Here is a 24333-nt window from a genome sequence, read left to right as displayed (position 1 = left end):
GGGCAGAGGTATAAAAGATGATGGAATGAGACATCATTACCCTATGTCATGTATGATTACACAAATGTTAAGAATCTACATCATGCACAATCATAGAAATGAAATTTTGTACCCCATTTGCATACAATGAGTCAAAATGCAGTCTGTAAAAATAAATAAAATTTAAAAATTAAAAAATTGCTGAAGCTGGCTTTGAACTTGTGATCCTCCTGCCTCAACCTCCTGAGCTGCTGGGATTATAGGTGTGTACTACAGTAATCAGCAAGAAAGAACATCTTTCCAAATAAAGTAAGTTAAGAAGTAGATGAAGTTTACTCTAAGACAATGGGAGAAATTCCTTTTACTTAGAGTATTTGGAATCCAATATAAGAGCTAGGACTGCATGACCTGTACACATATGTGCCAGTTATACCCCAAGGGTTTCATCATTTTTGGATTTTATGTTTTTTGTTTGAAGATATAGGTCCTTGCTTAAATTCTGTCTTTTATAAATCATTTAATATAACTGTTATACTTGGCCTTATAGATTTTGAATTTTGATTAATACGGTTTGGTTAAAGCCACATAGTCCTGCGGCACCACTGACAATACATGTGTTATTAGTGTACGCTGCTCCAGTAAATTATTAAAATTAGTGAAATGTGCCTGGTGGGGTGGTGCATGCCTGTAATCTCAGGAGGCTGAGACAGGAGGATCTCAAGTTCAAATTCAGCTGCAGCAACTTAGCAGGGCCCTAGGCAGCTTAGCAAGACCCTCTCCCAAAATAAAAGTAAAAAGGGCTGGGGGTGTGGCTCAGTGGTTGAGTAATCCTGGGTTCAATCCTTGGTATCAAAAAAACAAACAAAAAAAATCAGTTAAATGATAACAAACACTTTACAAATTTTATATTGTACCCATGAGTATTTTTATCATCAATCTCCATACAATCTCAGTAAAATATCTGGCCTATCAGAAACAACATTTTTTTCTTCTGTTTCTTTCTCTTTTTTCTTTTTTGTCATTCTGTATTCATTGATGTGTGTTCATGAACCTGTTCATGATGTGTGATTGTTTTTTCTGATCATAAACTCTGGTTGGTGGTTGGTGAGTTTAGCACCAGCCAAAGGATACCAAAGCACAGGTTTTAATCTCTCAATCTTCTAATGCTTAGTTAATAAATTTGCAAGTGAATCCTGCCTGGTACATGGATTTTACTTTATAATTCTCTTGCTTTAGCTAATGAATAGTTACTTGGGTTCATTTATGCTATTTAAAAACTAATTTAATTGGAAAGAGTCACTTCTGATCACTGGATATTTCAATTGAATCGTGTGAAGATTAAACTAAGAAGAATAATGTAAAAATTGCATTTTTTGCTCCTCATTTTATGCATTCTTCATATATTCTTCCACTAGGGGGCACGCACTCCCCGTGGGTAATCTTTCTTCCCTGTGGAGCTATTTTCTTCTAGAAATCAACTCAGAAGACAATGCTGTTTCAGATACTAGCAACCTGCACTAATGTCAAAGAAATAATGCATAGAGCCTTCCTGTAACATAATAATAATGAAAATAAGAATAACAATGTGGGAACTTATAACATAGGGAAGACTGTGCACATGAAATGAAACATGCCACATAGAACACAGAGCTCAGAGACTGGCAGTTAGGAAGCCCTCAACAATGGCACAGAATGTGAGTTTACTATCCTATTCCTCCTCCTCCTCCCCAAGCTCCTCCTCCTCCTCACCACCACCCATGTGTTTGGAGTTCTTTGGAACAGTTTTCATAGACCTAACTTCTGCTCTTGTGAGTGAAATGTCCATGGGAACTTGAATTCACACTGTGAATGGAAAACAAAATTTTGAACATTATGTTTGGGACCACCCCCAAAAAGGGAAGCCAGCTTCACAGCCCCCATACCTGAAATTTGCACACTATTGTTCTCAAATGTCACATTTCTTCTAATGATGATAAGTAAGTGCTATGACACTTCCTCCTCCCATCCTTGTCTTCATCAGCACATAGGTGGTTATCCAGAGTGTCTGCTGAGTCATTACCAAGGACTGAAGGTATGATGAGCCTTCCCTGCTTGAGGCAAGTCAAAGCTCTGACTTGATACTTAGTATTGATATGAATGCAGTAACATGAGTGTTCTGGTTTAGAACCTATACTCTAAGAAAAGATGAAAAAAACAACAACAAAAAAAAGATTAGACTGTCTTGCTGTGCAGCCTCCACAGGGAACTTTTAATGTCCCTGTTCCTCAGGCTGTAGATGAAGGGGTTCAGCATAGGATTGACCACAGTGTACATCACTGAGACCAGTGCACCCTTTCTGGGAGCATGCAATACAGCTGTGCCAAGGTACTCTACAATGCCTGTCCCATAAAATAAGCAAACAACAGAGAGGTGAGACCCACAGGTGGAGAAGGCTTTGTACTTCCCCCCTGAGGATGGGATCCTCAGAATTGAGGAAACAATTTTATAGTAAGAGAAAGGGATCCCTGAGATGGAAAGAAAACCAAATATGCCACCTATAATATAAATGACTATGTTATTGGTAAAGGTATCAGAACAGGCAAGATTGAGGAGTTGAGAAGGGTCACAGAAGTAGTTAGCGATTTCCACATCCTTGAAGTAGGTAAATTGTAGTATAATCAAATTGTGTAGCAGGGAGTTGAAAAGGCTGAATAATAAAGACACCAAAACTAAGAAGCCACAGAGATGAGGGTTCATAATGACTGGGTATTGCAGGGGTGACAGATGGCCACAAACCAGTCATAGACCATGACAGTCAGAAGCATGTCATCCATACAGACCAACATGGCAAACAGAGACTTCTGTGTCAGGCAGCCCATGTACGAGATGATTGTGCACTGAATCTGGATGTCCATGATCATCTTTGGGACTGTAGTGGAGATAAAACAGATGTCAGTGAAGGACAGGTTGGAGAGGAAGAAGTACATGGGGGTGTGGAGGTGGGAGTCAGAGCTGACAGCCAGGATGATGAGCAGGTTCCCAAGCACTGTGACCAGGTACATGGACAGGAACAGTCCAAAGAGGTCAGGTTGCAGGTCTGGATCCTCTGAAAGTCCAATGAGATGGAATTCTGAGACACGTGTTAGATTTGGTCCTTCTATATTACCTGGACACCTTTGGGAATAAAAGCATTAGAAAAAGGAAACAATAAATAGTCATCCAGCTCAAGCAAGGTACTCATACTTGAATTCCATATACCTTCCGAAATATTTCCTGGGACAAATTGCATCTTCTCTGAACTCTCGCATTATTGGTATCTGTGTTTCATATCCTTGTGTGCTCATTTTAAATGAGCAGTGCTAGAGACCAAGACATTACACACAACAAGTCTATTGTTGACAATTTTATGGGTATATATTGTTTATATGGAATTGTAGGTTTCATTGAGTCCTATTTGTGCATGCATTTAACAATTTAATCAGTTTTACTCCCTCATAGCTAATACCTCTTCCCTCTTCTCCTTCCCCAAGTTCCTACCTCTTCCTTAATGTCCTCCCTCCTATTTTGATGAGTACCTTGTTTTCTTCTTTCTCTCTAACTTCCATGTAGGAGAGAAAGCATGTGACACTCATCTTCCTGAGTCTGGCTTGTTTTGTACAGTCTACTTTTCTAATAAAAGAGAGGGACCTGCAGGCAAGTGGCTCTTGGTTTCACCCCTAGCACCATGAAAAATAAGAAAAGGAGGGAGGAAGAAATAGTCTTTCCATATGAAAAGTATCATCATTAAAAGAAATCAAGAAGCGTCAAGATAACTTATTTTAAGGCAAGGAAAACAATCCTGTCATTAAAATGACTATAAACACTATGTCAGAGAAATTCCTGTCTCCAGCTTTGCTGATCTTCCAATTTTGATGCATTCTTTAAATGCACGTAATGATATGACATCACTTGGCACAAATGGTTAAAGAATAAATGTAATGAATAATGTAATTATAAGACTCACTTATGAAAATTTAAAAACTTTTCACATTATATTTTTGGTCAACCCTTTGACATCTCAGAAAGGTATCTGAGAATGACAGCTTTTTTAAAAATTTTCTCTTGATAATCTATTTAACAATGATCTGCTTATGCTGCTATATTGCTTTTATAATCATAAACTTTTATTTTCATTTGAAGACTTTAGCACCTAGCATATGACCCAAAATTCTAAATGGAATTTGCAAAGTTGGAGCCTTCATATGCCTAGTTCATGGGTTTTCAAGTTAGTCCTGCCTCATATGTGGACTGCACTTCTCCTACTTCAGCTGCATGAAGACACTTTTGGGAATTTATTTTGTTACTTCACATTATAACTTCATGGGAAAAATTGAAAAATGAAAAGTACAGGAAATAAACACACTGTGAAAATTTTCTCATCTGTAAAATGTGGATAATAATTAACCATCTAAAGCTTAATTGTCCGAAAGGGCTTAAGAAGCATTTTAAATTGTGTAGACTTGTTCCATCTCAGTTACCAATGTAGTTACCTGTGGATATCTTAGTATATATGTATCCTGAGCTTCACCCCAAGTTAAATCCATCATAGTGTCTACATGTGATGTTCTTGGTGGTTTCTTTCCACACTAGTATTGAAAACCACTGACATAACATTTCCTGGCATTTAGAAAATATTTCATTAAAGATTCATGCTATTACAGCCAACAATACTCACTACGATCATTAAAACAAAACATTTAGTAATGTGTGCTTCAGATCTGAACTTCTGTGGAGAATTGAAACATGGCCCATGGAATTTGAATACTTTATGTCTGTAGGATTTCATTCTCCTGCTCATCTGTTCCACAGTCAAATTCTGTCATGAATTTGGGGGGTAGATTTTCCCATAGATCTTTCCATTTCTATTGTGATATATGTATCTACAAAACAAAATTTTTATTAAAAACTACCTAATGATACCTTAAAGCTCTTCTCTTCAGTATGTCACAGCACTTTTTGTGAGTTAGTTTACTTTCACACATGATTTGACATACATTGGGTTCAAATGCTTTAACTGATGCAGAGTTACCTGAGGGTGGGACTTCATTTGTAAGTTTTTTTTTTTTTTTAATTATGACAATACTTTTAAAATTCTTATATTTCTTTTCCTCACATTAGTGAAAATTTCCATGCACTATTTGGGTAGAGAGAATTGTTCTTTGACTTCCAACAAATCATGTTTATTAGTTTAACTACTAATCACCTCCGTTTGTTGCCCCAATATAAATCTGTCATTACTAATATATTCCCTTATTTTTAATGGACACCTTCAAAATATCCTTGTCAGGTGTCTATTAGCAATTCTTGCATAGCAAATCACTGAGAAATTTCATCTCCTAAGGAAACCATTTCCACTGGGCTCCAGTGGAGAAGACAGTGTCCTGGGATGGGAGAAAGGAAATCCACATTTTAGTCTTGAATCATTGATGGACCATATTATGCAGAATATGTGTCAATCTCTCCTCCTTTCTGAACTTGTACTCTTACTGATGGGGAGAATAATGGCAATCTCCACTCATGTGTGGCTCATAAGGAAAGTTTGAATCTAAAAGTATTTATCATTTTGGCTACTTTATCAAAGTACAGAATTCAAAGCTATGGGAATAACTAACTGTTGAGGTATATTAGTGTTAAGGATCACTGAAATCTGGATGATAGGAAGCTCTTACCTTGGTCTCATCCCAAGATGTAAGTCTTAACCTGCCCCCTTCTTTATTTCTGATACCCAAGGAAGTCTGTGCTATGTTTTTGAATAATTGATCATGCAGATGTGGTTAAAAGGATTATAGGACCCAGGTGTCCATGACATGGATACAAACAAGAGCTATTTTATCTTGTCTCCACTTCTATGGAACATTACTTCTATGGAACATCACTAATGTGCGAGAGTGCAGACAGGAAAGCACAAAGTGTGTTGAAGTTGCACTGATTGTGTCCAGGATTTGTGAACCAAGAAACACTCTCTTCAATATTTATAAAGGTTTTTGTTTTTGAATCACCTTGTGTGCTTAGCAGTATAGGGGCTCTGGAGAATTACATATGAATGATTTATTCCTCTCCAAATTGACAGCATATAGAAGTAGGAAAATGTCATTTCTGATTGATGGATAGTTTAGTTGAATGGTGTGATGCTCAAACTTACCATTATTATTAATAGTAATATCTGAACTGTTATTTTCCCTTACCTATGTGTTCACCTCCTACCCACCACACAAAGAACCTCTATTTACTCCATCATCAATGCAGTTGTCTCAACGAGAAAGAACTTCAGATGACAATACTGAGCTTGTGACACTAACAAGATGCACTATGTTTAAGAAAGAAACAGGAACCTAGAGGTGAAAATTAAATTCATAGTCTCTAAATCTGATGCATTACAACTTTCATTGTTTCCCAACTATCCAACACTTGAAGAAGACATATAGAGATTTAACTACATAGAATTATGGGCACATTTTTAAGCTATTCCAGTTTCCTGAGTATGAATGATGTGGCGGGCGAGACCCAGGGCCCAGGTTTACGCCACATGCATCTAAATGGTGACTGGCAGAGAGCCAAAGGGCATGCTGAATGTACCTTGAGAAAAACAGGAAGCATTTACCATTGGCTGTATGATAATTAGTTCAGCTGCTTAGCGCGTGGACAGATGTATCTTACATTTATGCTTGAGCTCATGCTTGCTTGACTTTAACAGGATTGGATGGACATATCTGATTACAATTGCTTATGCATGAGACTGCTTATATATTGAGGGTGTTATCCCAGTAAAGCGGAAGCTGCTTCATGAACTTCTGAAGAGTACGTGTCATTTGTCCCGCTGGTCGGCAGCAAGTGGCAAGTGGTGGCCCATTCGGGGAATGGTGAGAGCTCAGGTAAGTAATAAAGAAGAAAATTTTTCACTAGCACAGTCAACTAGCAGGTTTCCCTATTTGAGGAAATGGTTGCCTTAAGGTTTTAACGGAGGGTTCCCCTAGAGAGGGAATGTAACAAAAGACTGTCCCAAGAGACAACAAAGGATGTCCTGTAGTAAATGAATATGTGTAGGGTGTTATTTGTGTTACCTTTTCTTGTTTGGTTTCTGTTTGTTGTTGTGGTGATATGGACATTAGTTCATTTCTGTCTGACTTCCAAAACACCAAAATTTAAAGAACGGTTAAGAGAAGGGGAAAAGATATTAGAAACTGTAAAAGAAGAACAATCAAGTACAGCTTCTAAAAGAGAAAGTAGATGTTCAGACTCAGAACTGGGATGTAACTCTGAAGAACAGGAGCTATCTGAGACAGAGCTAGTAAAGAAGTTCCCTCAGTGGCATTTAACCCCTACTGTGCCACACCCTCCGGCATATAATCCAGATCACCACTCTTTTCCAAGTTGTAGGGGCGCATGTACCTGCTGCACAGGGCCGGCCCCCAGACAGTGGGCTGATGTAGAATCTCGATCAGTGTTCCCAATATTCCCGGTATTTGAAGATCAAAACAATCAGAGATATCATCAAATATTAGATATAAATTAGTAAAACAATTAAAAGAGGCAGTTATGTCCTATGGAGTACAAGCTGCATTTACCATTTCTTTATTAGAGAATGTTGCAAGTCAAAATCTTCCTCCAACTGATTGGGGTAATTTAGCAAAGGCATGTTTATCTGGGGGACAATATCTCATGTGGACGGTGGCTAACCAGGAGTTATGCTCTGATACTGCCTGACGTAATGCAGTTGTGGGCAAACCTCAATGGAATCTAAACATGCTGACAGGCCAAGGACCATATGAATGGAAAGGTAATCAGATTAATTTCCACCCCGGTGTGTATCAACAAATTAACCCTCAACTTTTACTCTATCATTATATGAATGATATTTTGCTAGCTCATAAGGAAAAACCTGTCTTAGAGCAATGTTATAATTCCTTACTAAAGTCACTGGAAACATGGGGCTTACATATTGCCATTGATAAAGTACAAATGACAGACACCAAAAACTTCCTGGGATCTATCATAAATGCAACTATGGTTAAACCCATAAAAATTACCATTCAGGTGGACAGTCTTAGAACTTTAAATGATTTTCAAAAACTTTTGGGTGATATTAATTTGATTAGCCCTTACCTTCATTTACCCACCTCAAGTTTGGGCCCCCTGTTTGATATTCTTAAAGGTGATTCTGACCCCCTTTCTAAGTGGGTGCTTACCGCTAAGGCTCAAAAACCTCTCAAGCTTGTTGAAACAGCTATGGAAAAGGCTCATCTCGATCGTATTGACCTAGCTAAGCCTTTATCATTCATTGTCTTGGCCACAAATAAGTTACCCACAGGAGTGTTTTGGCAAAAGTGTCCTATTCTATGGGTTCACATGAATTATGTCCCTAACAAGGTCTTATTCTTGTTTACTGAATCTGTGACAGAATTAATCATTAAGGCATTAAAAGTATCCCTTTCCACCTTTGGATCACAACCCTCAACAATCACTACTCCAAAAACTACTGAACAGATACAATATCTTATTAATAATTCAAATTCATGGGCTATAGTCTTTACTAGTACTTCTTCTGTGTTTGACAATCATTTGCCATCTGATCCTCTTCTCCAATTTTGGAGTCAATATCCTATAATTTTCCCTAAAGTCACCCAAAAAGAACCTATTATAGGAGCTACCCTTATATTTACTGATGGATCAAAAAATGGTGCGGGTGCTATTACTATAGATAATATTACAGAAACATTGCTGTTTAATACTCTATCTGCACAACAAACAGAACTATTAGTAGCTATAGAAGTATTCAAAACCCACCAAGAGCCTTTTAACCTATTCTCTGATAGCAAATACATTGTTAATGCTGTTCAAAATTTAGAATTAACTGGTCTGATTTCCCTTACCTCCACTATTACTAAATATTTACAATGCTTACAAAAACTTATCTGGGACAGAAAGGATCCTTTTTTTATTGGGCATGTTCGGGCTCATACTGGCCTTCCAGGTCCTCTAAGTTTACACAATGATTTCACAGACACGGCCACCAGACACCCACACATCTTTAATATGCTTGAAAATGCAAAAACTTTTCATTCCAAATTTCACGTAAATGCTTCCACTCTACGTACATGCTATAAAATTACTAAGGCAACAGCTCAGGACATAGACAAGTCTTGTGCTAAATGTGCTACACTTATTCCTAACCCCTCATTAGGAGTAAATCCAAAAGAGCTTCAGCCCAATCATATTTGGCAAATGGATGTAACTCATTATTCAGAATTTGGAAAACTACAATCCATCCATGTGTCTATTGATACCTTTTCAGGATTTATTATGGCCTCTGCTCATACTGGAGAAAAAACCAAAGATGTAATTACACACTGTTTACACTCTTTCTCCATCCTGGGTGTTCCCAAACAAATTAAAACAGATACTGGTCCTGGATATACGTCCCAGGCCTTTAAACAATTTTGTTCCACCTTTGGTATTCAACATGTCACAGGAATTCCCTATAATCCTACTGGACAAACATTGTTGAGCATGCCCATTTAACACTTAAAAACATGCTTTATAAACAAAAAGGGGAATAGGGGCATCATACAGATCCCCAAAAGACAAATTATCTGTTGCCTTGTTCATCTTAGATTTTTTAAATCTCAATTCTGAGGGCCTATCGGCTGCTGACCATCTTTTAGAGCCTAAAAAATACCATCTATCTCAAGTGCTCTAGAAGGACATTCTATCGGGACAATGGAAAGACCCAGATCTGGTGTTAATCTGGACCCGAGGATCTGTTTGTGTTTTCCCACAGGATGCACAATCGCCAATTTGGGTGCCAGAGATTGGTCAAGGCCTCAACAGAGACCCAAAAACAGGAAAAAGATGAGGAGGCTTCTCTCGCTGATGGTGTTGGTGATTTCTCACCAAGTTAATGGAGGAGACTTGTGTGAACTATGGGGATAGTAAAGAAGTGGCCCTATCCTGTACCCCTTACCAACTCCTCTATTCTATATCCTCCTATTTTTACAACAATTGGCCACATTTCTTCAGTCCGCTGTTCAATGGGGAAAAGAATGGTTTGGGTTTTTGTCCGGGGGAGGTCTATTGTGTGTTGTATCTGTTCTGTGCATATAGTGTTTATACAAAATGCGTATACATCTGTGTAGAGAAACAGCCATTATTCACCAAGCTCTCATTGCAATTGATGCTGGCTCATCCCCCAAGTCTGGTTAAATATGCTGGACTGGTAGTCAAAGACGGGTAAGATTCATGGGGAGCTCATACCGACCTAAGGCAGGAAATGAGGGCTAGAGCCTCATTGTCTAATGACCGGTAAGGATGTTGCTCTGCCATGGACAACCTAAAACAGGCATGGTCTCTTTTATAAACAGACAGGGGGAATTGTGGCAGGCGAGACCCGGGGCCCAGGGTTACGCCACATGCATCTAAGATGGCAACTGGCAGAGAGCCAAAGGGCGTGCTGAATGTGCCTTGAGAAAAACAGGAAGCATTTACCATTTGCTGTATGATAATTAGTTCAGCTGCTTAGCACGTGGACAGATGTATCTTACATGTATGCTTGAGCTCATGATTGCTTGACCTTTAATAGGATTGGATGGACATATCTGATTACAATTGCTTATGCATGAGACTGCTTATATATTGAGGGTGTTATCCAAATAAAGTGGAAGCTGCTTCATGAACTTCTAAAGAGTACTGTCATTTGTCCTGCTGGTTGGCGGCAAGCAGCAAATGATATCAAGTCCTGACTTCACCTGCCCTTGATATTAAGTGACTGAGTACAAGTTTGCAGGAGGATGTGGAGAGCTGCAGGATCTCCTGGACCAGGGCCAGAGTCAGGTCTGTGTTGAACCATTATTTTCTGCTCTTTTGTGGTCATTGCCTTTGGTCTGTCTGTTCTTCCCATAGTGGGTGGCTGGTGTCACCCTTAGCTCTGCCCTGTGATCTAGCAGGAACCCACACAAGGAAGAGCACTGTGAGCAAGGCATATCTTTCTGGAGTGACAGGAAGTTAAAAATGTTTGGATTGTCAAGGGCACACTCTGCCAGGGTTTTCAAAGAAGGACACCTGTGTCTGCAATCTGACAGGTTAAAACATACCTCTCTCACTCCTACCTAAAAACATGGTATATCCTTCCTTGAATGTAAAATAGTAGCAACGTGGACACTGATAACAAGATAAAAACCTGTAGATGCAGTAAGCTGTATAGTACACAGAACTCGGTGCCTGGTGTCTAGGAAACATTTCTCCAATGGTCATGAAGTCTCAGTTACTGTCTTCCTCCTCCTCATTCCTATCACCCCCTACCTAATCTTCTGGGCTGTTTGTGGAACAGTGTGGGGGACCCAGTTTTCCTATCATGGAGATGGTGGTCAGTCTAAGGGAAGTAGATCCATTGAGGAGGAAAGAGAAAGCATTGGGTGACATTTCTGGGGTCCTACCACCACCAAGAACACAAACTTCACAGTCCCCAGAGTTGAATTTTTCCAAGTGGGTGTCCTCTCCCCTGGTTATACAAACTCTTTGCTTATCCTGATGGTGATGAAGCAGCATTTCCACAGTCCCACCTCCACCCATCATCTTCCTTAGAACTTACAGAAAAATGCTGGGTCTCTGCTGTGTCATAACCAGGAGCTGAGTATCCAATTGCACTTTTCTGCCAAGTCTCTACTTAAGGCTCAGCCTCTATCCTCAGGATTGATATAAACACAGTGGCTGATAGACACTTCCTGATTCAACCAACAATGGGAAGAGGAGCTACAGTCAGGGAGTCCACTGGATTGGAGCCACACACTGAAGACCCACAGGCACAGGCTGAGTATTAACTGTCAGAAGACCTTGGGGGCTCCACGCACAGAGCTCATAATTAGCCAAATTGGTTCATGTTCTCCAAATCTCTAAGGACTTCCTTTCTTATCAGTAACAAAGGAGTAAATGAATGTCCCTAAAGGCTATGGTCCCCTCTATTCAGCAGGAAATTTGTGTGTAATATTCATTTATTTCAAGTCTTTTCATTAACATTTTTAATTGTGTGTGTGAATGAGATTTGGTATGACATTTACAAACATTCACACAGTGTTCAAGGATCCTTACCTAAACATCCTCCTTCTACACTCTCCTGTCCAAATAAGCTCATGCTTCCCAAATCCTGATAATCACTCCATGCACACACACACACACACACACAAAAAAAACCCTGTGTGTGTGTGTGTGTGTGTGCATAAGAAAGCATTTTCCATAGACCCATCTGCACCCATTATGTCCCCCAGTGTGTCTGTGGGTGTATGTATGTGATATATATATATATATATATATATATATATATATATATATATATATATAACTCCTAGATGTCTACTGCTACAGCAAAAAACAGAAAATTAACACAAAGACTGTGAATATCACACTACAAAGGTGTCTCAATCAAGATCACTGTAGGTCATTATGGAAAGCAAATCGAGATCACACTAGGTCATTTTAGAAAGCAAGGGCTATGCACTAAAAAGGTCCACACATAAGTATAGCAGAGAAATGTATTCCAACGTGTATAAAACCCAATGCAGAAATATAAGAATTATGAAAATAAAATAAGATGGTGCCTATTAAATTCATAATTCCCCAGCAACTCATCCCAACATATTGAAGTGGATGAAATTCCAGATAAATAATTCAAAAGAATGATTATAAAAATAATCAATGAATTACAAGAGAACACAGAAAAACAATCTGAATGAATTAAGGTAGTCAGTACAGAATATGATTGAGAAAAATCAATGAGGAGATAGAAATATTGAAAAATAAATAAACAGAAATCTTTTAAATGAAAGACACAATAAATCAAATAAAATGTTCAGTTGGAAATCTCCCTAACAGAGTAGATTATGCTGAAGACAAAGTGGCCAGGTTTGAACATTCAGACAGTATCAAAGAAAAGAAAATACCCAACTGTGATCAGAATACACAAGATATATGGGACAGCATTAAGAGATCAAATTTAAAAATCTCTGGAATTCAGGAGGAGTGTTGGATGCAGCCTAATGAAATGGATAGCCTCTGCAGGGAAATAACAGTAAAATGTTCACACCTTTCAAATGAGAAGAACATCATGATACAAAAGGCACTCAGAACCCCAAATAGATAAGATCAAAAAAGAATCTCCATGACACAGGACTACCTCCATTCTATGATGAAACATGGTAGGAAATACATATCTCAAAATACAAAAGTATGGTCACCAAGGAGGCAGGATTTATAGCTATAGATGTTTAGGTTGGTTTCCTTTGCCAACCTATATTTCAAATAGATTCCAGGACAGATTAGACTGTCCTGCTGTGAACCTCTTTAGGGCTTTTTTAATGTTCCTGTTCTTCAGACTTTAGATTATGAGATTCAGCATAGGGGTGACAACTGTTTACATCACTGACTGCTACTTTATTTCTGGGAGAATGTGAGATACCTGAAGCAAGGTAGACTTGAAAGTCTGTTCCCTGCAAATATTAATTGACCTGTGAGATCCACCGAAGAGGAAGGTTTTATACTTTCCACCTGATGATGGTATTCTCAAAATGGAGAAAACTGTTTTATAGTAAGAGAAAGAATCCCTAAGAGAGAAAGAAATCCAGAGGTAGCAGCAGCATAAAACATCACAGTATTATTGGTAAACATATCTGTATAGGTTAGATTAAGAAACTGAGGACAGTCAAAGCAGAAACTAGCAAGTTCTACAATCTTTAGGTGGGATATTGGAAGGAAATAAAATGACCCAGTAGTGAGTTAATAAAGGCTATCTGAAAACATTGACACTAAAAAGTCACAGAGGTGAAGGTTCACAATGACAGGGTGCTTGGGAGGATTACAGAAGCCTGTAGACAGGTCTTAGGCCATCACACTGAGAAGCAGCTTACGTATATCCAAGGAAAGATAAAGAGAGACCTCTGTGTCAGGCAGCAGAATTACATGTTCTGTTCTAAGATGGGGTGTGCACATTAACTCTGGACCATGGGAGAGATGCAATAGATGTCAGCCAAGGATAGAAAGAAGATCATAGGTATGTGAAGGCAGAACTCTAACGTGACAGGCAGAGTGATGGAAACATTTCCAACCCCAGTGAGCAGGTACGTCCTCAGGAGTAATCTGAAAAGGATAGGCTGCAGTTCAAGACCTACTTAGAGACCATGGGAGTTCTGAAGCACCTGTTAATTTTAATAAAGAAGTAGGGATAGAAAAAATCAGAGAAGTACCGAGCAGTCTCTGTGTGTGCTTATCTGTGTATATGTGTGTGTGTTGGTCAGATTTCTGTGGTAGGGATGAAGTATTGAGAAAACAATTTAATGGAGGGAGACCAGAATGCCAATAGGACTGTGAACAGTGAAGACAGGGCTTAAGAGGGTTTAGAGGAACAGGAGGACACTATTGGTAAATGGACTAGAGGTCATTCCTGTTATGTTCTGGCTAAGAAGATGTCTACATTTTGCCTGCATCCTGAGACTTTTTGTGAGGCTTATTTTAAAAGTGATGGACTTATTAATCTGGCAGAAGAAATGTCCAGGCAGGATAAGATTCAGGAAGTGGCATGGGTATTGCCGGCAGCTTTTAGCCAAGTTTATTATGATATTGAGGAGCAGAAAGCAGAGCAGAAATAGTTGAAAAACTTGGACCTGAAAGGCAGGAGTAAAACTGGGGCTAAGGAAGTTGTAGTTGTTAAAGACATTACTGCCACTAAAGAAATGCTGAATACTTTGCCCAGAAACAATAAGAAAGATGGCTTGAGGACATCTCAGGAGTTAGCAAGGTCACACCCATTTCAGGCTCAAGGGAGTAAAAATGAAAATTCTCTTGAGAAGAGACCAATGGGGAATTCTTGCACAAGTTTTTTCAATGTGCTCAGCCACCCCGATACTCAGAGACTGGTGTCAGTAACCCCTGTAGACTCTAAATGATCCTGACAGAAATAGAAACTTAACTCTGGACTGGGCCTTGCTTCCTAAATGGTAAGAGTGAATGTTCAGAGTACCATAAAAGAACTAGAACAGAAGATAAGGCACCAGTTTGGATCCCTTTGTCTCATTTCCGCATACCAAGGAACACACTGTCATCCTCAGACTAACAGTTTCATGTTAGTCAGTTTTCCATCACTATAACAAATACTGAGATAAGCAACTTGTAAAGAACAAAAGTTGATTTTGGTTCACAGTTTTGGCAGTTTCAGTCCATAATCAGTTGGTCCTGTTGTTTTGGAATTATGGGGAAGCAGCCTATCATCGCAGGAGTATGTGGTCAAGTAAAGCCATTCACCTCATGACTAGGAAGTAGAGAGAAGAGGAATGGGTTGGGGTCCTACTATCCCCTTTGCGGGTGCACCCCATGGTCTGAAAACCTCCCATTAGGCTCCACTGCTTAAAGATTCCACCACCTCCCAATAATGCTACCATGGGGACTGAGCCTTTAACACATGGGCCTTTGGGGGACACTTATCTAAACCACAGTAAGTTTAATAGAAAAGTAGAATGGGTGATTTAAATAAACTTGAGTTGTCTAAAATAGGCAGGGATAAAGGCATGAAGGGCCTTTGTAAGTATGTGCACACACTCAACAACAGGGACATTGAGGTTTGTTCCTAGCTGGATAGAGTCACCTGCCTTTCTTGTGGATCTGGGGAAGAGGACGTAAGGAAAGAATGCTGGCACAAATCTATACTTCTCCATATCACCTCAGCTTTCCTTTTCTTACCTAATGCAGTGGCCAGGACCAGGGTCGAAACCTTGGGCACCAGAAGAAGGGGTGATTCCAAGGCAAAAACTTTTAGCATAGCTTTAGGCCTCTTTGTTAGAATTCCTAGGGCCTGAGTAGGTGAACCATGCGTTCACCCATCTGACAGAGTTAGGGTTCACAGTGAATGGACCTTATTGCCTAGTAGTCCTGAAAGTTCTCAGGTTTTGTACACATATAACTTTCCCTTGTAGAATGGGAGTGAAGTTAGGGGAAGGAACTTGCTAGACTCATATTAGTGCTGGCAATCTGGACCAGAATACTGACCAAAAGTAATGTCCCTTCCAAAGGTGAAAAAATTTGAGTAAAAATAAAACTGGGACAGGGCCAGGGGAAGAGGGAAAGGAAGAAAGAGGTAAGGCTAGAGGAATGAATAAGTGGAGTATTTAATGGAGGAAATCCATTACTACCTTAGTGCCAGGATTTAGAATGCTTTGAACTGGATTTAGTTAACTTTCAGCTAATCTAGTTTTGCACAAGTTTATTGCAGCTACAAATAGCATTAAATTAAGGGGGGATAAGTGCATTAGCACAAACAAATGAAAATGTATATAAAATATTTACTCGATAGGTTAGTTGTTATTGTTCTTCTCCTTCTTCTCCTCCCCTCCTCATTCCTTTTATTTATTGTTTCTTTTTCTTGGTACTGGGGATTGAACTCATTTCCAGCTACATTTCCAGTCCTTTTTATTTTATTTTGAGTCAGAGTCTCACTAAATTGCTGAGGACCTCACTAAGTTGCTGTGGCTGACCTCAAACTTGTAAACTTCTGCCTTAGCCTCCTGAGTCACTGGGATTATAGCCTCAGGCTTAGATTAGTTCTTAAAAACAAAAAAAAAAAAAAAAAAACTATCTCAACCCAGTACTGTCTTCTCCAAATGATAGGCACACTCAGACTAATACATTTTATTTGTTTCAAAAAAAGGAATGCTGAAGGTAGATGTTCCAACAGCTATGCTCATTTTGCTCCAAGAGAGCTGTGTTTGAAGGCCAGATTTGTGATATGTGTAGTGAAAACTTAGTCATATCCAAGAGAGTCTGGTCTTTGTCCTCAGTTACTACGAGGAGTCCCATGGAATGTTCTGCCTTATAGGGGTGTGTTTGCAAGGGGGCTTTGGATACTTGAAGTCTAATCATGTGATTGTTGTGGGAGACACCTCTGTCAGTTCATTCTACAGGCAGAAGTATTAACTTGAAAATAGATTATGCTGATTCTTGTTACCAATCTAATTCTCTGAAAATTTCTTGGTAATTTGAATGCTTTTAATGACATTAAACTCACCTATTGATTTTAAATTTAAAAAGTGAGTTTGAATTTTATGTTAAGATTTATGAAGTTTTAGTTTTAGAAGAGGAGAGTAGCCAACTTTTCTTATGCTTCTGTTCCACTAATATTAATGAGTCCTCAGAGATTAGGATAACATGAACCAATCTGGCTAATTATGAGCTCTGTGTATGGAGCTCTCAGACCCACACAATCATAAACAATCAGCCTGTGTCCTGCAGCCTCTGGGTCCCAGTCCAGTTGGATCTGTGTGTCTCCTCTTTCCAGAGTCATTGTCTGCATTGGAGGTCCATGCCTGAGTCTGTCCTCCTGAGGACAGTTCTGAGGATGGAGCCTGACTCTCTGCCACTCACCAGGCAGGGGAAAGGCAATGGATCATCACTCCTTGGTCGTGCCCCAGCATAGAGGCAGCACTGACTGGTGAGTGTGGTGGGAGAAACTGGATGCAGGAGGGACTCAGAAAGCATCAATTCCTCATTATCCAGACAAGCAGCTGAAGTGTCCAGATGGAGGGCCCCCAAATGCAAAGTTTTAACTCACAGGCCCATGAAATAAAAAAACTTAAATTAAAAAATAATTGGCACCATAATTATATATATATGTGTGTGGGATAGAGTGTGATAATTTGATACATGGATACAATATGTCATGATCAAATCTGGGTAATTAGCATTTCCATCTCCTTAAACATTTATTATTTCTTTGTGTTGGCAGCATTCAAATGTCTCTCTTCTAGTTCTTTATAAAATATCTAATAAATTGTTGTAAACTTTACCTACCCTATTGTTCTATAGAACACTAGAATTTATTCCTCCTAGATAACTGTATTTTGGTACCTGTCATCAAATCTCCCTCTTTCCCACTTCTTCCTACCTTTCCCACTATCTGTGACCACTATTCTAGTTTGTAGTCTTGTTTCTGATGAGAATCCAAGACCTCTCATTCAGACTTCTGCTCTCCTCCCACACTAGTTCTAGCTCTGGTGGGTATCTTTGTCACTAGGGCAAGAAATGGATCTCTCTAAACTGTCTCTTATGTGCTCTAAAATGATTGCAAAGGCCATCATGAGGATACGAATGACAGATGACTGTAACTATGATGTCATGAATCTTTATCAAACTTTCCCAAGTGCCAGACTCTATGTAGTTAATTTAATTTCATCTGCAATGATCACTCCCAGGTATAAAATATTACTGTTCTTTTACTTGAAAGGAATGGAAAACTTCTTTTGTAACTTGCACCATATTCTGGGATGGAATGGGGTGAATTGAACATTTTGACTCCAGACACACGGACCTGTCCAGGATTCTCCTGCAGCAACCCAAACAGCCATTTCTCTTTCTGTAGCTCCCAGCAGAACCCTCTTCTCACTCTGCTCTTCCCTTTAGGGATTCCTGGTAATCTCTGAGAGAACAGGGGTGCCCCTAGCAATACCAACCACAGGAAGGATGACTGAGATTGTACGTGGGCAATCACAGAAAGAGCTCATGAACATTCAGGAAAGCTCTCTCTCTTGCCCCTTCTCCTGAACTGGCACTTCAGTTATCTACTTACTCTTCCACTCCTGAAACTTGGCTCTTCTCCATCATACTTAGGAAACTGGAATCTGTTAAAAGATGTGCAAGAGAAGTGCCATTTTTTTGAGACCTGTGGATTTTTGCTTTAAGCCAGACTGAAGAAATTTATTGTGTCTCTGAGAAAAAAAATAATTTTGAAAACTTTGCTTATTTGTGTGATATGAAGCAAGTTATTATTTCTGAGCTTCAACTCAACCTGTACCTCAGAGTCAGTTCCTAGGAGTTGAGAGACTCCACTGAGTCAAGAATAAATAGATTATCAAGGGCAAAAAATAAGGTATTATTATTATTATTGTTAAAACTAAGCCTCACAGTATTCAACTAAAATATCTTGTGACATGAAGATTGGATTTTCAATAGCTTTTTGAAAAAAAAAAAGCTTTTAATTTTGTTCCTGTATTAGCAGATACTAGGAAGTTGGAGGAAATGACTGAATCTCATTCATTTCTGTTTTCCTAGAGCATCTTTGAAACAAAATTGCCTAGAAAAACAACAATGATAAAAATCTGTTAGTGTGGTCAATATGGCATGCGCATCCTGGGATGTATTCCTACCTGTGCCTTTATATGTTTAGGGATGTCCCATAGGAAAAGAGACAAGATCAAATTGCACTTATTTGAGTTTGTTTCATGATGTTTCCATGGAACCTGTTATTTTCCATGTCATTGCAACTACAGCATTCAATTTCCCCCAAACCATTGTAGAGATTATAAACATGAAAAAAGAGGCAGAAAGAAAAAGGGTGGGTAAATCTTGTTGCATGGGCTGAGAAACCTACCAGGATTTCAAGTCTCCTGTGCTCCAGTGCCCTGAGACCAGAGAGACTTATCTTCTCTACCACAGAAGCAACAAAAGGGCTTAAAACTGTGTAGGATTGTATTTTATGAATAAGTCTAGAATAAATTCCAAGATGATTCAGATTCTAATTACAAAACAATGGACAAATATTTGTTAAGTTTAGGGGCCCTACATCTCTAGAGTTTATTATTATTCTCCCCATTTCCAGGTAGGGAGAGCTAGTATAGAGAGGTGGAGAGGTTTTTTTATATGTAACACACCATGAGAGTTAAGACATGGGTCTTAGACCTTGGTCTATTGACTGTAGTCTCAGGACTTTGTCTCCTCAGGAGATATGAGTTAGAGTTTTTCTTGTCAAACCTACTTGAGCATGAACCAAAGCAGAAACATTGATTCTTTGTCATGCAATTCAGTGAGTTCATCTGTGAAGTAGGGGAATGAACTGGTGGTTTATAGGGGCATTTCTGACATGAGTATATAACTTTTAAAGTGAATAATAATGCATTTTACAACTAAGTTTGGACATCTGAGACATGGAAATATAATTCCCTATGTAAGATGAGAATTCTCACATGGAACTCTCAATTACATTAGACACAATTCAAGAATATTTCTTATTGATATCTTTTTTGTTGTTGTTTTGTTTGGTATTGGGGATTGAACCCAGGGGTGCTTTGATTTTTTATGTAGAGACAGGGTCTCACTAAGTTGGTTAGGGCCTCACTAAATTGCTGAGGCCAGCTTTGAACTTGTCATCCTCCTGGCTCATTCTCCGGAGTTGCCGGGATTACAGGTATGTGCCACTGAACTTGGGTTCATTTGATATCCTAAGAGAAAGTATTCGATAGCAACTGATTTTTTCTAATGGGAAAATAAATGTAGGCAATAAATAGTAAAAATTGAACATATATCTTTTTTACAACTCAAACAGCTATCTTCCACACACACATCATATACAAATTCTCACTTCTATAATGAGAGAAGTTTGAGAATTTTCATAGGATTGTTGTAATGAGAAATTGATAAATAAAATGAAATCCAGTCCTCAGGCAATATTTTGCATCAAAGTGTTATATCTAAGCATATGTACTTTGCAGAAAGACTTTAGCTCAGTGTTTTAGTAAAATGTTAGATGTAATATAGAACAATATATTGGTTACATAGATTTTTAAGAAAATTACACATAAGTAAATCAATACTAATGTTATAGAATCATTGACAAAATATACTTACCAAATTCATGACAGTGTTTGCATTTGGGGGACAGATGTGCAGAGGAATGAGATTATGCATAGATATAAGAAAACTAAAAATTTATTGGTAATATTTCAGATCTCTATAAAATAGAAGTTCTGAAGCAAATATGGAAATGTTTGTATTTTAATACAGGTAGTATTATTAATAACCTATATACTATTAATGGAGCATTTCCTATGTGTGGCAATATTCTAAGATATTGATTCTTGACCCTGGACCACTAAGAACCACATGTGTAGAGATAATTATTTAATTGGTTCTAAACTGTGGCAGAGCATCAGTATAGTTTAAATACCCACAGGTAAATATATTGATCAACAAGGATTGATGACCACTGGTCTAAGCACTTTGTTTCAGTTCATCCAATTTCTTAAACACACCACTGTAAGGTAAGTTCAACTATGATCTTCATTTTACCAATGTGGAAACGTCCCTGGTGTTTACTACATTAGCCTGTCTGTGGTTTTTCTTTTGTATTTTTACTGAAATTAAATTGTACAATATGCCAAGAGAAACAAGGACTACAGGTGCTCTCAGGGAGCTGGTGAAAGAGAACTGAAATTCTCATATCAGGAAACACTGATGTGAATAGCTATTAATTAGGCATAAGAAGGCTAGGTGTCAGGCTTGGGTTCGGGGTACCCATGGCCCTAAATTCCTCAAATGTCAGCAAGGGGATTGAATTTTATGAGGACACAATATTTCCAAATGCTTAAGATTAGAAATTCATTTAAACTTGATCCAATTACTCTACACTGGAGATCCAAGATGGCAGACTAGAGGGTGATTGCATCTCCTGTCCCTCCAGAACTCAGGATTCAGGAAGGAGAGGTTTTGAGAGGCTCGGACCAACATAGAGCCATGGGGTGAATCTCTCCCACTGGGTGAAGCTTGACCCAGGTGGCAGGCCCAAACAGAGGGCAGCTTCTCGAGCAGAGCAGGGCAGCAAGAGTCTTCCCCAAGCAGCCCTGCTCTCTCCATCAGCAGGCACCATCCACAGCCAGCTTCTCGGAGCAGGCCCACCCAGTGAGAGCTTTTCGGCACAGAGCCAACCCCAAGCTCTGAACCCAGCAGCGGGCCCCGGGCCTGCAGGCAGCTTCTGGGACCAGGGCAGGACAGCGAGAGGCTTTTCCGAGCAGCCTGGCTCCCTCAGGCAGTGGCAGACCCTGTCTACATCCAGCTTCTCAGAGCAGGCCTGCCCAGTGAGAGGATTTCCATGCAGAACCAGCCCCCAGCCCTGGACCCACTAGAGGGCTAGGGGCAGCTTTCTTTGGAAGCACTGCATTATCAAGTTCCTCCAAGACTTCAGGCTACCGAAGGCTGGGAGGTGATATACTGGAAATTTACAGGGACACTATAAGCCAATAGAGGAAATCTGCAATATCTCAGAGTCTCACTGATATCTGACCAATATGATAAAACAAGGGAAGAAAATGTCCCAATTCCTCTACACTATATACACATATCTTAATATCACTCTATACCTCCAAAACATGACTGTATTTTATCAATGAAATAAAAGAATCCCATTTAGTACTTTAATCAAGCCAAATAAGCATGAAATACCCGATGTTTCCTTGAGATTGTGTAAGACTGAGAAGTTAATACTGAATGAAAAGGGAATTATTAGAAAGAAAATATTTCATAAATGCTAATTATTATTTGTTTAATGATTTGGATGTTTATTGTACACTGATGACATCTATGGGATCAGTGATGCTATGTGATTTATTATATTTAACCAACACGTTTGTCAAAATCTGAAGTACATTAGACTAAGGTTAGATGTTATATTAGAAAAGAATTAAAAAAGATGTTCTACATTTTTGAGTGAGTGTTTAATTGCATAAAGGAACAAAGTCAGAAGAACAAAAAGGATGAAAATTCATGAAGATAACTGGTACATAAAAATGCTTTATGATTATGAACATTTGACTTTGAGTTAGAATTCAGATACTTTGGTTTTAGCACTTATAAAGCTTGTCAATATTACATATTAAAAGAATATCTTGCATTGTATTTGAGTAAAATACGACTGCTTTTTACTTTCTTATAATTAGAATGGTCTTTTTCTTAAAGTTTAAAGGACATTTATCTTTGTTTTGTCTTAAATATTTTACCATAATTATGTATTTATCTCTAATCCTTTTTGATTTTAAAACATAACTTTAGTTGAGTGTTTCCAAGGGTGTTGTGTACAGAAAAAGATGAATACCACAAAAATCAGTGATGAAAGAGTTCTAAGATGTTTGGGTTTGTCACAACTAAGAAATAATGCTGAGGGTATATGGCCCTCATATGAAAAGACTTTACTAGTGAATTACCTTAATCCAAAATAATAGACAGTGCTGCATGCTGCTTTGCTTATTTAATTTTTTCTAATCTTTTCCTTCTCAAAAGGTGTCCATCCAATATAGAACCACAGAATGTAACACATGTCTCAGAATTCCATCTCATGGGACTCTCAGAAGATCCAGACCAGCAGCCCATCCTCTTTGGACTCTTCCTGTCCATGTACATGGTCACAGTGTTTGGGAACCTGCTCATCATCCTGGCAGTCAGCTCTGACTCCCACCTCCACACGCCCATGTACTTCTTCCTCTCCAACCTGTCCTTGACTGACATCAGTTTCACCTCTACCACAGTCCCAAAGATGATTGTGGACATCCAAACTCACAGCAGAGTCATCTCATATGCAGGCTGCCTGACTCAGATGTCTTTTTTTATGCTTTTTGGATGTTTAGATAGTCTGCTTCTAAGTGTAATGGCCTATGACAGGTTTGTGGCCATTTGCCACCCACTACACTACCAGGTCATTATGCACCCTTGCCTTTGTAGCTTCTTGGTTTTGTTGTCAGTTCTCATCAGCCTTTTGGTCTCCCAGCTGCACAATTCAATGGTGTTACAACTTACCTACTTCAAGAATGTGGAGATTTCTCATTTCTTCTGTGACCCTTCCCAGCTCCTCAACCTTGCCTGTTCTGACATGTTTACCAATAACATAGTCATGTATTTTGTTGGTGACATCTCTGGTTTTCTTCCTATCTCAGGGATCTTCTTCTCTTACTATAAAATAGTTTCCTCTATTCTGAGAGTTCCATCATCAGGTGGGAAATATAAAGCCTTCTCCACTTGTGGGTCTCACCTGTTAGTTGTTTGCTTATTTTATGGGACAGGCCTTGGGGTGTATCTTAGTTCAGCTGTCTCACTTTCTCCTAGGAAGGGTGCAGTAGCCTCAGTAGTGTATACTGTAGTTACACCTATGCTCAACCCTTTTATATACAGCCTTAGGAACAAGGACATCAAGAGGGCCATGCAGAAGCTTTTCAGAAAAATAGTCTATTCTCAGGACCTGTGGCATCCCTTTGTAGTGCTGGTTGGCAAAGGCAGCAAAACTAAACATCGAGACCAGCAAATCTGATCTCCTTCATGACATCATGTTTTAGATCTTATGGTTTTCATTCATTTTCCTATTTCCTATGTAAATATTGCTTTTTAAAAAATCTGTCTTTAGTGAAACTGTGGGAATATTCTGTATTTTTGTATAGTTTATTCATGCATTTCTGAATTCTATTATACTTATGCAACTTCTGCACTTGGATTAATGATCCAAGTATCTCAGAAAGATGAAATCTTTTTATATACTTAAAATTTCTTATAATT

At 38.8% G+C, this 24333-nt stretch overlaps 1 protein-coding gene and 1 pseudogene across 1 annotated transcript; one reads left to right on the top strand and one right to left on the bottom strand.

The window, feature by feature from the left end:
- Positions 1 to 2190: 2190 nt before the first annotated feature.
- On the bottom strand, positions 2191 to 3089 carry LOC124967839 (olfactory receptor 7E24-like; annotated as a pseudogene).
- Positions 3090 to 23050: 19961 nt separating this feature from the next.
- Positions 23051 to 24091, top strand: LOC124968062 (putative gustatory receptor clone PTE01). The gene has a single exon (XM_047530441.1). It carries the CDS (start codon positions 23126 to 23128, stop codon positions 24089 to 24091), a length of 966 nt encoding a protein of 321 aa, XP_047386397.1. The 5' UTR covers positions 23051 to 23125.
- Positions 24092 to 24333: the final 242 nt, after the last annotated feature.

Source organism: Sciurus carolinensis, chromosome 17, assembly GCF_902686445.1.
Source record: "Sciurus carolinensis chromosome 17, mSciCar1.2, whole genome shotgun sequence".
Classification (NCBI taxonomy): Eukaryota; Metazoa; Chordata; class Mammalia; order Rodentia; family Sciuridae; genus Sciurus; species Sciurus carolinensis.
Note: the sequence above shows the minus strand (reverse complement) of the source record. Positions and strands in the feature narration are given on the sequence as shown.